At 43.2% G+C, this 17,541-nt stretch overlaps 1 protein-coding gene across 1 annotated transcript in view; it reads right to left on the bottom strand.

Annotated features, from left to right (window-relative positions):
* Positions 1–2,862: 2,862 nt before the first annotated feature.
* The window catches only part of TRHDE (thyrotropin releasing hormone degrading enzyme), a 367,175-nt gene continuing 352,496 nt past the window's right edge, over positions 2,863–17,541 (bottom strand). The window contains exons 18-21 of the mRNA XM_030214836.1: positions 13,256–13,423; positions 13,016–13,156; positions 9,543–9,624; positions 2,863–3,841 (exon numbers count right to left, since the gene is read on the bottom strand). Coding sequence (XP_030070696.1) covers positions 3,692–3,841; positions 9,543–9,624; positions 13,016–13,156; positions 13,256–13,423 — 541 coding nt within the window. The 3' untranslated portion in view covers positions 2,863–3,691. The remainder of the gene's footprint in view (positions 3,842–9,542; positions 9,625–13,015; positions 13,157–13,255; positions 13,424–17,541) is intronic.

The following is a 17,541-nucleotide window of genomic DNA, read 5'->3' as shown; positions in this document are numbered from 1 at the left end:
AACCAATTTGAAAGTTTATTGGGAACCTACATCTTATTGTTCTGTGATTGATTTTTATAATTGCTTATATTTTTATGTATGAAAACATTTTTGATATTATTAATCTCTATTCAACAAATTTTTATCTATCATGTGTTACAATTTTTTTTATCTGTCAATTCTTACAACGTATATATGTAGTGTAACTAAGATAAATAAGTTCTTTTTATGTTTGATGTTTTAAATTTATCGATTTTATGTATTTTATGTTTTTAGACCCCTGACGAAGGCTGTTTTAGCCGAAACACGGACCGTGTAGGGTCCCAATAAACTTTCAAATTGGTTCTTTTACTGCCGTGGTTTCAGAAGTGGTCATTTTTGGACTTGTGGCGTTCTTCCACCCTTGTGTGTTTTCTGATCCTTTCGGTTTGTTTGTGGAAGCATCGGACAGAGGTTAGTAACTTTTCCTCGGCTCTCATAACATTCGCTACAGGGCACTTTCACAGGTCAGATTGCTTGTGTTGTCTATTTAAGGGTGGCTCTGGGTAAGTTTTCAAACGTATGAAGTTGTGCACACAAAATGCTGTACATAAGGGTGGTAATATTTTAAATAGCACATATTTTATAACAGCAAAAGCAAATATAAAAATACCAAACCAGAACACTTTTTGTGTGTATACATAAAGGTAAAAACGACTATGAAAATATGACCTTGGATCCATTTTACATAGAATGTAACGACTGGGACTGGGTCATCCAGACTGGGACAAGCCCCGATCTAGTGCATGTATATTTGCTGGCTGCTATTTATTCATTCCTACTATGCAACAAATTAATAAATAACTGATTAAGGGGCCCATTTACTAAAGGGCTTGCTACGTGCCAATCCGGAAAAACCACTGGGCTACCTCCACCCCTAGCGTGCGGCATTTCCGGCGCGACAAAAATATTTTCTATTTTCATAGTGCTGGTTCTTAGCGCCGGGTTATCACGGGGGCCCTTACCGCCACCTAAATGGGTGACAGTAAGTGCTCCTTCCCCAAAATGGCTGTGCGGTAAGTGGTTTACTTACCACGTGGCCATTTCTTGTCGAGAAAAAAAAGACAGCCTTTTACCCGCTGCGGTAAAAGGGGCCTCGGCGTGTGTCAAAAACATGCACTGATGCTAGCACAGACCCCCTTTTACCACAGCTTAGTAAAAGGACCCCTAAGAGCTGAATATTGCTGGTTAAACAGTGAAGTGCTCACTCACTCTGTCTCTGGATCGCTCACTGAATGGCCAGTTTCAGCTTAGGCAGTTAGGGCCGGATTCAGTAAATGGTGATTTTAAAAAAAGGCACCAGGAAAAATCAGTGCTCAGCACAATTTTGTAAAGGGTGCTCAGGAATGAGCGCCCTTTAAAGAATAGCGTATGAGGTCTTACACCAACCAAAACCTGTTGTAAATCCTGGCTCATAAGGAATTAGAGAAGGTGCAGAGAAGGGCGACGGAAATGATAAAGGGAATGGAATCTGTCCAAACCCCCCTTAAACTCCGTAAGGCCAGCTGCTGCCACCACATTCTCCGGCAATGAGTTCCAGAGTCCAACTACACGCTGAGTAAAGAAAAACTTTCTCCTATTTGTTTAAAATCTACCATATTCTAGCTTCATCTTGTGTCCCCTAGTTCTATTATTGTTTGAAAGTGTAAACAAACGCTTCACATCTGTCCGCTCATTATCTTGTAGACTTCTATCATATCACCCCTCAGCCGCCTTTTCTCCAAGCTGAAGAGCCCTAACCTTCTCAGCGTTTCCTCATAGGGAAGTCGTTCCATCCCTTTTATCATTTTCGTCGCCCTTCTCTGCACCTTCTCCAATTCCTTTATATCTTTTTTTGAGATGCGGCGACCAGATTTGGACACAATATTCGAGGTGCGGTCGCACCATGGAGCGATACAACGGCATTATAACATCCTCGTGTTTGTTTATCATCCCTTTCCTAATTATACTCAACATTCTGTGCCCTTGAAATGCATATTTCCCCGCCCATAACCATGCCCTTTTTGCCTGCGCATGGTAGAACTTCGGCGCACTTCGTTACAGAAAACACTTAGCGAGTCGTGCGCGTAAATTCTAATCAGTTCCGATTAGTGCTCATTATTGCTTGTTAAGTGCTGTTATCAGTGCTCATTAGCTTATTAAGCTTGCTCAAGTACGCGCATTGTTGTAGAATCTGCGCCGATTTCGGTGCCAATCTTTAGGCGTGCTATATGGAATCCGGGCGTTAACGTCTAGCACCCAATTATTGATCTTAATTGGCTCACTAATCATTTAGGTTGCATGCACATCCCAGGATCGAGCACAAATCTGACCACCCAAATTTGAGCGACCTTTACAGAATCCGGGGGTTAATGCTGATAATGAGTGGCACTATCCAGTTAAGTGAAGCTGAATATCAGTTAAATAGCCCGCACGAACGATTTAACTGGGCAGAAGCCTCTCCCTGCCTGGTTAAATCGCTATGAACCTTGACCCCTAACCCCCTGATTCTATAAAGGTTGCTAAAAATTGCTTGCGCAAATTTAGGCATGTTCCCAATTTGCACATGCAATTCAATTGAAAAGTGAACCAATTAATGCCAATAATTGGCTTTATACGAGCAATTATTGGCACTAATCAGATTTAATTGGGACCAATGCGCATAAAGGTAGTTGTGGGATCCGCACCTATAATCTATGCACAGTTCAAAAAAATGGGCATGGAAATGGGAAGATCATGGGGGTTTGAGGGGGCAGAACATAGGCATGGTTTCGAGTTACGTGCGTAATTACAGAATAATGGTAAATAATGGTGTAAATTTAGGCATTTGCATCATGTTTTCATTGGTGCAAATGGCCACATCTAAATTTACACATGACTCTCTGCTTAAGCATGTATTCTATAAACTGCGTCAAACTTTAGGCATAGCTTATAGAACACCATTTAAGCGGGTATTTTTCAGCGTAGATTTTTTAGGCATCATATATAGAATCTAGCCCTAAATGCCTAAGATACTGCAACTTAATTTGGCATATGCAACACAAGAATACAGTTCTTAACCACCCAATTTTTGGATGGCCATCTTTAGGCGTCTGTGTATAAATATTGAATTGGTTTCTTTGAAAATGCAGTAGACACTTAACAAGTCATCTTGCCCTGTTCTATTCTGATTCTAGATATATGACACCTCTGAAAACAGCTCTTGTAGTCTATTGATTCAATACCTCTGTTCCCCCTTTCCCCACGTGAATATTTTTGCTTCAATTTCCTCAGTTTATTACAATACTGATTGTCATGTATAGTCATTGTGCTTTAGCGTAATGCCCGCTCTTGACGTAACAAAAATTCAAATACAAAACTCGGACGTTGTAAGTGAGCATGCTTCAACACAGGCAGGGACCACACAACCATGCACAAAATACTCTGCAACAATTTCTCGACTGACGCAACGTTGACATGCACCCACTTAGTTTTCGATCCTGTACAGGCAGGATTGAATTTCACACACAAATGTGGTGACCTTCTCCTTTTGAAAAAGCTTCTTTAGAGTTGAAAAAGGGCACAGTGCAAAAATAAGTAAATGGAGTCTGTCTTGATTCCTGTACACTTCTGTTATCTTGAGTTCACATATTTTGAATGTCTTAAACAAAGCAGTTCCCGTCCAGAAATGCAACCGTGTGTGAGGGTCATAGATTTAATGTTTTAAGGTTTTCCTTAGCCACTGGAAAAGTTCCTCTTTATGGAGCCTCTGCCATCGTACATTTGCCTCTACGGTTTCCACAGCTCGCAAAAAAGGTGTCATCATAGCGGATCCCACCTCATGAAGTCTTATGAAGTTCTTCAGCTGTCAAAAAAATGAAAGATATTTCAGAATTGGGAGCTACTCATCACTCCTATAGCACTACTAGATATACTGGATGGACCGTACAAGTCTTTATCTGCCATTATCTACTATGTTACTATCCTGCTTATTTTCGAAGGAGAAGGGCGCCCATCTCACGACACAAATCGGGGGATGGGCACCCTTCTCCTAAGGGCGGCCAAATCAGTATAATCAAAAGTCGATTTTGGCCGCCCGCAACTGCAGTCCATCGCAGGAGCAGCAAAAGTTTAAGGGGGTGTGTCAGAGGCATAGCAAAGGCAGGACAGGGGCGTGGTTAACACATGGGCGCCCTCGGCCCATAATGGAAAAAAGAAGGGCGGACCTGACGAGCATTTGGCCGACTTTACTTGGTCCATTTATTTTCAGGACCAAGCCTCAAAAGGTTGTCCGAACTGACCAGATGACCACCAGAAGGAATCGGGGATCACCTCCCCATACTCCCGCAGTGGTCACCAACCCCCTCCCACCCTAAAAAAAAATTACAAACATTTTTTTGCCAGCCTCCATGCCAGCCTAAAAATGTCATACCCAGCTTCATGACAGCAGTATGCAGGTCCCTGGAGCAGTTTTAGTGGATGCAATGCACTTCAGGCAGGCGGACCCAGGCCCATCCCCCCCTACCTGTTACACTTGTGGTGGCAAATGTGAGTCCTCCAAAACCCACCTGAAACCCACTGTACCAACATGTAGGTGCCCCCCTTCACCCATAAGGGCTATGGTAGTACAGTTGTGGGTAGTGGCTTTTGGGGGGGGGGGGCTCAGCACCCAAGGGAAGGGAGCTATGTACCTGAGATCAATTAATGAAGTCCACTGCAGTGCCCCCTAGGGTGCCCGGTGTGGTGTCCTGGCATGTGAGGGGGACCAGTGCACTACAAATGCTGGCTCCTCCCATGACCAAAGGGCTTGGATTTGGCTGGTTTTGAGATGGCCGGACTCGGTTTCCATTATCACCGAAAACCGAGGCCGGCCATCTCTAAGTCCGGCGATCTCAACATTTAGGTTGACCATCTCTAAGGTTGACCTAAATGCTGAGATTTGGCCGGCCCCGACTGTATTATTGAAACTAAAGATGGACGCCTATCTTGTTCGATAATACGGTTGGCTCTGCCCCTTTCCGGGGCCGGCCCCAGAGATGGGCGCCCTTATAGATGGGCGCCCCCGTTCAATTATGCTCCTCCATGTTACACATTATGGACCAAATGTGCTGAAAAAAGACTGTGCTAAGCGCTATTTTATAAACAGTGCTGAAAGTTAGGCGTAGTTTATAGAATACGCTTACACCCAAATTCTATACATGGTGCCTACAGGTACATGCATTAAATTGGGCACACACCCAATTTAACGTGCATAACTTAATTGAATAATGAGCCAATCAGTGCTGATAATTGGTGATAGCCAATTGTCAGCACTAATTGGCCCTAATTAGGATTTACACACATATTGTATTCTATAACGATCTACATGTAAATCCTAATGCGTGTAACTATTTGGGGGCATGGCTAGGGGCGTTTTTGAGGTGTTCCTAAATTTTACACGCATACATATAGAATCACGCTTAAGTGTAGGTGCCTACAATTAGGCCTGCTAATTGCCGGCAACTACAGTTAGGCGCAGTTATGTTCTAAGCACGATTCTATAAATGACGCATACCCCTTATAGAATCACGCAAACAGGTTCAACTTTCAGTGCTGATTTCTAGGCACTACTTATAGAATTTGGCCCTTAGTGCGTAAATTTAGACGTGAGGATTTATACAAAGTAAACCCTGGTATAAATCACTCACATCTAAATTACACGTGGATCCCCCTTATTCTATAGCAGTGCAGATAAATTCTAGGAACTCCCCTGATCTGCCCATGACCCTCTCTGCCCACTTTTTGGAGCCACGTATAAAACTTAAAATGTGCGTGTACATTTTAATTAACTCCAATATTGGCTGCTTCTTTGCTGATCTAAATTTAGGCTTTAGCTTATAGAATTGCCTTTCATGTATGTATATTGTGAGTCCATTAAACTAGGCCCAAAATTCAGTCCAGAACATGCTTATACCAAACACACATACATCTCGTATACTTTTAGGCACTTTGATATTTATAAGTGTGATGGAGTGCTTGGATTCAGCCTGGGTTTTCTTAATTACACGCCCTCACTGGGCCACATAGAGGGGCATAATCGAACGGCGCCGGTCATCTATATGGCCGGTGCCACAAAAGGCGGTCCCGAACCGTATTATCGAAAAAGATGGCCGGCCATCTTTCATTTCGATAATAAGGTTGGGGCTGGCCAAATGTCAAAGATGGCCAAGTTTGAGATGGCCGCCCAAATCCTCCCAAAACCCACAACTCTACACCATTACCATAGCCCTTATGGGTGAACGGGGGCACCTACATGTGGATACAGTGGGTTTGGGGGGTGGTTTTGAGGGCTCCCATTTACCACCACAAGTGTAACAGGTGGGGGGGATGGGCCTGGGTCCACCTGCCTAAAGTGCACTGCACCCACTAAAAACTGCTCCAGGGCATAGAGGCTTGGACAGGCTTGGACAGGCTAAGCCTCCCCTGCTGTGCTCTGAGGGGTTTAAATTGTTGATTTACCTCCATCCTCACAGCAGGAGCTGCAGTAAAAGCCCTCTAGCCTTGTGAATCAGTTGTAGAAATTGGTTTATGGTTTGTTTACCTTACTGCTGGGAGAGCGGGGAAGGGGGGGTTGGCTGGAGGTGTCCTGGGTTGCCAGGGAGATATTTAACGAGGATGACTTCCTATCCTGCACTGAGGACAGATAGCAGCAGAATCATACTGGGCCAGCATGATCAGAAAAACAAAGTCACCAGACATCAAAGGTAGAAAAGATCATTTTATTTTCATTATAGTGTTTGGAATATGTCCACTTTGAGAATTAGGTGCTCAACATTAAAAGTTTATATTTATTTATTTACTTATTTATGGCATTTTATCCCACATTAAACATGAATTAGGGTGTTTTGTGGCTGTACATGAGAATTGTGATATTATGATGCCTTGTTTCATATTGTTGACGGTCTGCATTTTCCGTATGGGTGGTATATTGGTGTATTAGGTTCTGCCCAGTGTAATATTTATGGTACAGTAAGGTTCTGAGTGTGTTTTTGCACAAAGTTGTGCATAGTGTTTTGCAGTTGAGCGAATGTGGTTAGTGCTTTGAGCAACCACTCTATTCTTTGACATATGATACATATCTAATATCTAAATTTAATAAAAGGTATTAACTGTGATTATTTTTTTTTTCTGTTATCAGACAATTATGGATATAAGCTCCACCCCTGGCTCCACCCCCTAACCCAGATATGCTAACTACTGTTACCACATCCTCTGGCAACGAGTTCCAGACTTTAACTATTCGTTGCGTAAAAAAAAAATTTTCTCCTATTTGTTTTAAAGGTATTTCTTGCACATGCTTTGAGACGCCAGTTACAAAAGCTGAACTTTACATTTATAACTGTATCAAGCTAAAATAATTGTGAGAAGGTTTGCGGTGACTGCAAAATAACCAACTGTGAAGCAACATATGAGACAGTGCAAGGGATGATAATGAATCTTGATTTAGGAGAAAATGCAGGTGTTAAAAGTGGGGAACACTCCATAAGAGATTTGTCAGCTGACAGATTTATAGAAAATGTCCACAATATATTATTTTTTTCCTCCTCTTCCAAGGAATGCATATAATTACAAAAGAAAATATAAAGCAGTTCTTGTTACAGTGCTGCTTACGGTTTTTTATTTTAGGTATGTGCAGTGGCGGCTGTGTGTGGAGCAGGGGCGTATCTGCGTGGGGCCACAGGGGCCTGGGCCCCCGCAGATTTCACCCTGGCCCCCCTCCCCGCCGTCAACCCTCCCCCGCTGCTTACCTTTGCTGGCAGGGGGCCCCAACCCCCGCCAGCCGAGGTCCGACCCGAAGTCTTCATATTTCGTCTTCCTCCGACTCCTCCGTGGCCATGCTGCAAGTAACGCTGCTGATTCGTTGAATCCAGTTCGGAGTCTGACGTCGCAGCACGTTGTACACGCGTACAACACTGGATTCAATGAATCAGCAGCGTTACTTGCAGCATGGCCACGGAGGAGTCGGAGGAAGACGAAATATGAAGACTTCGGGTCGGGGCCCCCCGCCAGCAAAGGTAAGCAGCGGGGGAGGGTTGATGGCGGGGGGGAGGGTGGAGAGAGGCGGCGGGGGGGAGGGGAGGGAGGCAAAAATGTGCCCCCTCTCTCTGGCTCTGGCCCCCCCTACCGCCGGATTCCAGATACGCCCCTGGCGTGGAGAGGGGTAGCATGGCGACGGTGTGAGGGGAGCCCCCCCCAAACACTTTGCACTCTGGCCCCCTCCCACCTCGAGGTCTGGCTACACCCTTGGCTTCTTTTACTAGGAAAAACTGCCCTCCTAACAAGCTCCAAGCAGCATGGTGGAGGCTAATACAAGTTCTGATTCAGACCCCTGCAGCTGGACCCTGCATAGAGGAAACTAAGCTCCTGAGAAAAGCAAATCAGTCATCAGACTGGTGGTTCACCTTTACCTACAGATACCTGGGTTTTGCATAGGCCATGGGGGATACTTAAAACCGAGACTATTTCGAAAGTGACAGAGACATCGCACTTCCAGCCCTGCACGCAACTCATGATATACCTTTTTATTTATTTATTTATGACATTTAGACCCCAGCTTTTCCCGTAGAATTTCAAGTTCAATGTGGCTAACAAGAAATTATGCAGGAATATATTAGATTCCGCAACATCCTCAAATTATTCCCATTCAAACAAACCTCACAAAGAACAACCATATCTCAAACAACTAATTATTACCTGAACTGGTTATTACTCTGTTTACCATTAACGTTCTCTCTGCTTCATGTACAATTTCTCATTCATAACAGATTTTCTAAATGTTAAACATCTATAGTTATCCCTGGATTCTTCCAACAAATTACTTTCTTATGCATTATTCTTTGTTATGTATCCTATACTGGTTATTGTAAGCAGTGCGTTTTTTCTAACGTAAAAGGTGCCGGTACTCAAATGCCAGGCCATCTTTCAGGGGTGAGGTGATCACTGAGGGATCCACCCCACAATGATCAGGCCGCCTGCAACCAGTCACAGAATCTATGACAAGGCCTGAGTTCTTTCACATAAACTTGGGGACCATGGGTCAATTTTTTAGTAGACAATGAAAAAGGTGCCGGTACTCAGTACCCCCACAAAAAAAGCCCTGATTGTAAGCCACATTGAACTCAAACTTGTTTGGGATAATGTGGGATATAAATGTCACAAATAAATCAATCAATAAATAAAAAGAAGTCATTATAAAATATGAAACAAAATACATAAACCCACACATATCAATAAGGAAAATAAAATCGTAAATATATAAAGAATTCAATAATAAAGCATAACGAGGAGAATGGAAGGGGGAGATTAGGCACCAGGACCAATTGACAGAAATTTTTGAAAAGAAAAGATTTAAAAAAAACTTATGAAAAACCAAATAATCATGTTGGGTTCTTATATTTTTCTCATGTACTTGGTTTCCACTATTCTCATATGGAGAAAATGAGCCACATTCAGTATTCATGTTGCATTTGCAGCATCCAGACTGAGAAAAAAAATGCCATTTGGAGAAATGATTTTGCAGCATTTACCTCATTCAGTTCCCCTTCAGTGTTAAGAAATTCCGTGACGCCACTGATAAGTTTGGAGTTCATAAATAATGCCTCACCATATCTTTATAAAGGGATAAAGAACAGTCATTAAACATGACAAGTACAATCTGTTCATAAAAATTTTCAGTTCTAATAATGGCATTGTTTGCTAAAGCTAAGACAGGGCAAGGCAAAATGAAAAAAAAAAAAAACCCTCACATTTCACAGCCTTTGAACCCCAGGATTTCTGATCTGAATTCTGCTTTACAAAAAGAGTCGATGCATGTACATAGAATAATTTCCAGAAGCAGGGCTCTATTTACTAACATGTCCCCATCCCCCGCCAGACGAAGCTCTTCTTCAGCGCCGCATTTGCGGCCCTGCTCTTCTTTCTTCTTGCTCCTCCTGTGCACGCGGACGCTCCTTCTCAGTTTCAAGTAAAGGACCGTCAGCGTGCACAGGAGGAGCAAGAAGAAAGAAGAGCAAGGCAGCAAACGCGGCTGCGCCGGAGACCAGCGCTGAAGGCTTTGGCTGGTGGGAGTTGGGGACCCCGCCAGCCAAACCAAGGGCCCGGATGAAATTTGTGGGGGCCCAGGCCCCCATGGCCCCCCGTAGCTATGCCCCTGTCTAAATCCATGGTGCTACTTATAGAATACGCTTAGGTGGAAATGTTTACCGCATGGATTTTTCAGGCGCCTTATATAGAATTTGGCCCTATGCACATAGCTCTATGGCTGGCTTATGATCATGTCTAAATTATACATTACAGATCTCCTATTTGATATTTTTGTCTATATTGTTCTTTTTATCCACTATGAAGTTCGTACTGTAATCAAAAGGCTCCTGGAAACCATCAACTCAAAAATTCTACAATCTTCCACAGAGTAACTGATTGACGTTTGCTTTATTCCTAGTTATGGATCCTTCTATTAGTAAAATACTTTGGATTCTGCATGCATTGTAGTTATGATTAGTAATAGTAACACAGAAGTTCATATGTAAGGTTTAATAGTATTAATAATTTTGATTTGAGTCCTGTTAACTTCTTCTTTCTTTGTAATGACGCTGTTTCATTTTTTTCCCTTTGAGTTTATTGCTTCATTTGCAGTTCAATAACCCTTTAAAAAAATCTTTTAGTATAAGGCGATATGCGAAATTGAGTCCTTTCCCCTGAAACATAAGTATATGCAAAGCTAAGCTAACTGCTTAAGAGGTGAATTGCGCTTAAGTATTCATTGGCTTTATCCAGAGTGAAGATGCAGGTTAATGTGATGATGAATCACTTTCACATATAGTGGGGGTCAATATTGTAAGCTAAACCAAACACAATGCTATAATCAATTCACCACATTTAACCACAGGTGGCAATTTTTCAAAATTTGAAGACTCTTTTCACATAAGGACTCTTAGCTCTATGATTCACCGACCTCGTCACTCGTCTTTAATCATTTTTTATTTTTATATATGATTCCACTCCTTAATCCTTAATCCCATGGGTCCTTGCATTGAGATAAGTACATTCTTATAAATGTTTTAAAAGGATTAAGGAGTGGAAACATATATAAAAACAAAACATGATTAAAGACCAATGATGAGGTTGGTGAGTCAAAGGGCTAAGCATCCCTATGTGATAAGAGTCACCACTGAGGTCTTAAAATTTTGAGCATTGTCACACATGGTTAATGTGATGAGGAACACATATTTAACATCACAAAGATTGACTAAGCGGGACTTTCTTCTTTCTCCTTACTTCTGGATGGGTTGTCAGGATGTGGGATCCTTTCATTATCTTTGGTGGTATTACACCAAGATTCAGGCTTTTAGGGCCATGGTGAGGGGAGCATTAGGAAATATATTTGAGGTACAAATCTCATTAGACTCTGGGGTGCTTCTGGTAAGGAAAAGAGATCAAATATATCCCAAGGGGCAACTTTCCAATGATTGCTTCAAACTGCTAAGTGTGTAGATGCCCAGACAGTCACAAACAGAAGGCAAAATACTCTACTGGAGAAAGGGCACCAAGTGGAAGGAATAGAGTAACGAAACTTCTCACAGATGGCGTTCAAATCAACGTTTATTCAAAATTCTTCTAAAAACATTGGTGACTAGGTGTGTAGATGTAAAATTTTGGAAGACAAGTGATACCACCATGATAGAAGAACGGTTTGGGGTACGGTTTATATGGAAAAACTTACTAGGGTAGTGAGGGGGAAAGTAAAGAAGTTTGAAAACATTTGGGCTCTCTTTATGAGTTTTAACAAACAATCGTTTGACTAGAAGACTATATTTCAATATATGCAGATTTGGATAGGTTTGCAAGAGTCGCAGTAGATCTCCCAACGATTCTCATGAAAATGCAGAATTAAAAAGGAATTATGGGTCTATTTATATCATCTACGTTGAAGAAGAAAAGGTTTTCTGCATTTGGATGTTTTCTTGTGAAATTCACACTTTTCGTTTTCTCGTTTATTGTTTGTGGAATCTCACATATTGGTGTTTATTCAGTACCTTGCCAAAGATCCTCTTTACAATTTGTGTGAGTGTGTGTGGGGGGGGGGGGGGGGGGGGAGGATTGGTAGTCAAAATGTCATCTTTAACTTCTAACATAAACAGAAAGTTAAGCAATTCTCCATACGATGGCAAAATGAGTCAATTTATGGGATTCATATTAAACTAATTTGCCTTTAGAGCTCAAAGATGATTAAAGTGGTTGGAAAACATTTAATACAGGGGTTCTCAACCCAGTTCTCGGATGTTGAGACACAACTAGCCAATCAGGTTTTCAGGAAATCCACAATAAGTATGCATGAGATAAATTTGCACATACAGTGATACCTCGGTTTTCGTTGATAATCCGTCCGAAAACAATCAATGAAAACCGAAACAGACGAAAACCGAGGCAATTATTTCCATATGAATCAATGTAAATCCAATTAATTCGTTCTACACACTCCAAAATACATACCAAAAACACATTTTATAGAGAATAAATATAGTCCCATGATGGAGCTAAAGGGAAAAGGGTTATCTTATTAGCAAGGCAAACACTTAACAGGGAAAATGAGATTTGAGCACGTGATTTTATCTTGCGTGTGTTGCATTAGACATGCGGGGTGATGCTCACACAACGAGAAACAACGCCACAATGAGCAGGAGAATGCGTGGGTCGCCCTTTGTTTTTGCAAAATTATCAATGAAAACCAAGGCAACCAACAAAATCCGAGACAAAATTTTCACTGAAAAAATCAACGAAAACCGAAACCGACCATAACCGAAGTCAATGAAAACCAAGGTTTCACTGTGCTATCTCCACTGTATGCAAATCTATCTCATGAGCGTGCTCATTACGGGTATCCCGAAAACCTAACTGGCAACGTGTGTCCCGAGGACTGGGTTGAGAACTCTTGATTTAATGGAAACTACCATGTACATCTCTTAATATGCTTATACTTTACACTAAACAAGAACATTACCTGGCATTTAAAATCTTCCATTTTTCCCTGAAGAACTTCCATGCTAGATCTCGCCCATGTGGATTTCGTGCTACATGGATAATCACATCGATCGCATCCTGATCCAGAACCACTTCTGAATTCAGGGATAGATTAAGAAGCCTTCAAGAGCCAAAGTCAGGAAAAAAAAAGGCATAATTTAATTGTATTACAGGACATTATTAACACCATCAGTGAAAATACAGAAAATGGTCCACTCACCTGTTCAACAGATTTCTGTCGTCACTACAGGTTAGGGCTTCCAGCAATATTTTCTTTTCCGACACTGCTGTGGAAGCGTGAAACTTCATCCAAATGAACTCCCACACATCTTCATCCATCAGCGACACACCAGTACAGTATACGATGTCTCTAACGTTCGGTGAGATCCTAAATCAACGTCCAAGTAGGAGACTATGTCAGAATACACTCCAACAATATTTGCCAGGTGGAAATGATCAATATTTTTATTACGGGATATATGTAGTTGAATTAACTCGGTCCTAGCTGTCAATCTTGTTAATTTCAATTATGAACTCACTTCTTCCCTAGAGATTTATGGCATATATATTGGCATCAGTTCTTTGCAATGGATGTTGGTTTGAAAAACCCAAATCTCACTTGTTAGGATCAATTACAGCTGTAAACAATTGGCAAAGGATTTCAGTAAGGTGTGCTAAGCGACTGGCAGGTGCATTAGTACAGGCCTCTGCTATAAACAGCCGGTGCCCTAAGATTCCTGTGTACCTCTCCTCAGTACCTCTCCACTCTCATCTCTCCCTACATTCTTCCCTGGGAACTCCGTTCACTGAGTAAATCTCTCTTATCTGCACCCTTCTCCTCCACCTCTAACTCCAGACACCGTTCCTTTTATCTTGCTGCACCATATGCCTGGAATAGACTTCCTGAGCCGGTACGTCAAGCTCCATCTCCGACAGTGGCCAATCCAGGCCTCAAGAACCCGGCAAAAACCCAAAAACAAAACAAAAATTACATTAATAATGTTCAAAGGACTTTTCCTTCAGGAATCTGTCCAAACCCCCTTTAAACTCGGCAAGGCCAGCTGCTGTCATTACATTCTCCGGCAATGAGTTCCAGAGTCCAACTACACGTTGAGTAAAGAAAAGCTTTCTCCGATTTGTTTTAAATCTACCACATTCTATCTTCATCTTATGTCCCCTGGTTCTATTATTGTTAGAAAGTGTAAACAAACACTTCACGTCTGTCTGCTCCATTCCACTCATTATCTTGTAGACTTCTATCATATCACCCCTCTATAAGCACACCAAGTTACAGAATGAGGGGGTTAACGGTTAAATATACTATCACAATGTGTTTCATTTATTTTTCTTTTCAAAACAATGGAATATGCTGGAACAGCTTCATTCAAACCACTCCCCCCCTTTTCCCCTCCTGGTCAGAGATATACGTGCATGCATGCATCCACTTAGATACATACAGGCCTTAGGCTGTAGACAAAAGCAAAGAGGAACTGTGGAGCTGGGAGAAGAGGCATGCAGGAGCAACAGCAAAAGAGGGCCTGGATTAGGGAGCAGAGGGATTGTTCTTTGCTCTGCTCCAGGCTCACCCTCTCCTCTCTTCTCCTCTTCCCTTCAGGAATCCTGTGCCGAAGGAATGGATCCTCAGGAGCTTAGTCAAGATCGGGAGGCGGGGATAGGGCTGGGCAGACTTATACGGTCTGTGCCAGAGCCGGTGGTTGGGAGGCAGGATTGGTGGTTGGGAGGCGGGGATAGTGCTGGACAGACTTGTACGGTCTGTGCCAGAGCCGGCGGTTGGGAGGCAGGGCTGGTGGTGGGGAGGTGAGGATAGTGCTGGGCAGACTTATACGGTCTGTGCCTGTGCCAAAGCTGGTGGTTGGGAGGTGGGGCAGACTTATACGGTCTGTGCCCTGAAGAGCACAGGTACAAATCAAAGTAGGGTATACACAAAAAGCAGCAAATATGAGTTATCTTGTTGGGCAGACTGGATGGACCGTGCAGGTCTTTTTCTGCCGTCATCTACTATGTTACTATGTTACTATGTTACTATGATGCCTGTTCCCAGGGGCTGGAGCAGAACACCCCTGCACCTCCTCCGGCTGAGAAGTAGTGGAACTAGGAAGTGGCAGCCATACCATTAGGCCACTTGAGGCGGAGGCCTCAGGAGACACTCATTATGGAGTGGCATCTTCCCCCCTTCCTTCCTCAACTTCCCTGCACAGCCTGCTTTCTTTTTTTTGTTTTTCAAAAGTTGGCGGTGGCAGCGATCTCCATTCGCTGCCCTGCCGCTGACACCAGCATCTCCTCTGTACTGTGCATCCCACCTCTCTGATGTAACTTCCTGTTTTCTCGGAGGCAGGCCGCAGTACAGAGGAGACACCGGTGGCAGGGCAGAGTATGGGGATCACTGCCACCTCCAACTTTTGAAAACCATAACAAAAAAAAAAGAAGATAGGATGGTGGGGAGATGCTAGACCGTGGCTGGGGGCAGGAAGAAGTTGGTGGGGGACCCGGGGCACCATTTCATCCCTGCCTGCCTGAGACAGCAGATTGCCTTGGGCCGCTCCCGGAACTGGGTTCCAGGCCATTCCCCCAGAAATTAGGCCTACCCTACACATACAGAGCTGTTGGACAGTTCCATTAGTAATGCTATGCATGCTTTCCCCACTTGTCCTCCTCTTAAAAATTATTTCAACGCTTACAAATGATTTCGGTGATGGTTGAGAGCCACTAAAGATCAGGTTCGAAGAGCAAGATGGTAATGGAATGAGAGGGAAAACATCAGAAATTGAGTAGGATCTACTAGGGACATAGCTACAATAGAGTGAGCCTGGAAAATCAACTAGGGCTGCCTGCAATAGGGTCTAACCCCAACTCCAGACTCCACTACTGCCAACTCCAGACTTTGCGCCTTCTGTCTCGCTGCACCCTACGCCTGGAATAAACTTCCTGAGCCCCTACGTCTTGCCCCATCCTTGGCCACCTTTAAATCTAGACTGAAAGCCCACCTCTTTAACATTGCTTTTGACTCGTAACCAGTCGCCTCCACCTACCCTCCTCTCTTCCTTCCCGTTCACATTAATTGATTTGATTTGCTTACTTTATTTTTTGTCTATTAGATTGTAAGCTCTTTGAGCAGGGACTGTCTTTCTTCTATGTTTGTGCAGCGCTGCATACGCCTTGTAGCGCTATAGAAATGCTAAATAGTAGTAGTAGTAGCAACATTCCATCTAGAATCTCCAATAGTAGTAGACTTTGCGCCTTCTGTCTCGCTGCACCCTACGCCTGGAATAAACTTCCTGAGCCCCTACGTCTTGCCCCATCCTTGGCCACCTTTAAATCTAGACTGAAAGCCCACCTCTTTAACATTGCTTTTGACTCGTAACCAGTCGCCTCCACCTACCCTCCTCTCTTCCTTCCTGTTCACATTAATTGATTTGATTTGCTTACTTTATTTATTTTTTGTCTATTAGATTGTAAGCTCTTTGAGCAGGGACTGTCTTTCTTCTATGTTTGTGCAGCGCTGCGTATGCCTTGTAGCGCTATAGAAGTGATAAATAGTAGTAGTAGTAGTAGTATTCTCTTGTAACCAGAGCTAATATTGTGATGTCATAATGCCTCAGTCCACCAATAAGAGCCAACCTCATCAGTGATGTCACAATGGATTGATTGTCCTATACTTGGCTCACTTTTATTACATAGCTCTTTGAGCAGGGACTGTCTTTCTTCCATGTTTGTGCAGCGCTGCGTATGCCTTGTAGCGCTATAGAAATGCTAAATAGTAGTAGTAGTAGTAGTCTCAGTTCCAGCACTTTGATCATTTTGATAACTATTTCTTCTTCAAAATGTTCTTCTACGAAGACTCTGGGGAACACCAACACAGACCTATCACTCAGAGAAATCTTTGCTAACTTGATTCTCGTCTCTAATTTGTACTCCACCTCTCTTTCCTATCACCGACACAGATCATCCCATTAAACATAACTACTACACTTGGTTTGTAAGCCAGATTGTAACAAAGTCAATTGGAAAATGTGGGATATAAATGCCGAAATAAAATAATTGCCACTGCAGAGCCAGCCCTCAGAGAAGGCGCGGAACTGGGGGCATCTTATCTTTCTCTGCTTGAATCCATTCATTCTTATCTATGCCACTGGGGGGGGGGTCTACAATGAAACAGAGGGTAGGAACAACTGTAGGGTTAAAAGGCTTTTTATCTATTGGCATTTTCTTTGTCCCTACCTCAATCACAAAATTCATTGTGGCATAATGTTAAACTAGACTTTGAGCCCGTAAAAACAGGCTATTATAGGAAGGGGGGGTTGAAAGGCCCGCCCCCACCGCCGAGTTCGCCGCTGCCCCTCCCCCTCCGAGTTCGCGCCCCCCCACCGAGCCGCCGCCACCCACCTTCTACCCGGTCGGGCCCTCGCTCCACTATTGAAACAGCGAGGGTCCGGGAACGCAGCACTGAGCTCTGCTGAGCTGCCGACGTCGGCCTTCGTTCTTCTT

Source organism: Microcaecilia unicolor, chromosome 9 (genome assembly GCF_901765095.1).
Source record: "Microcaecilia unicolor chromosome 9, aMicUni1.1, whole genome shotgun sequence".
NCBI classification, from domain to species: domain Eukaryota; kingdom Metazoa; phylum Chordata; class Amphibia; order Gymnophiona; family Siphonopidae; genus Microcaecilia; species Microcaecilia unicolor.
The sequence above is the reverse complement of the archived record's forward strand: the minus strand, read 5'-3'. Positions and strand labels throughout refer to the sequence as shown.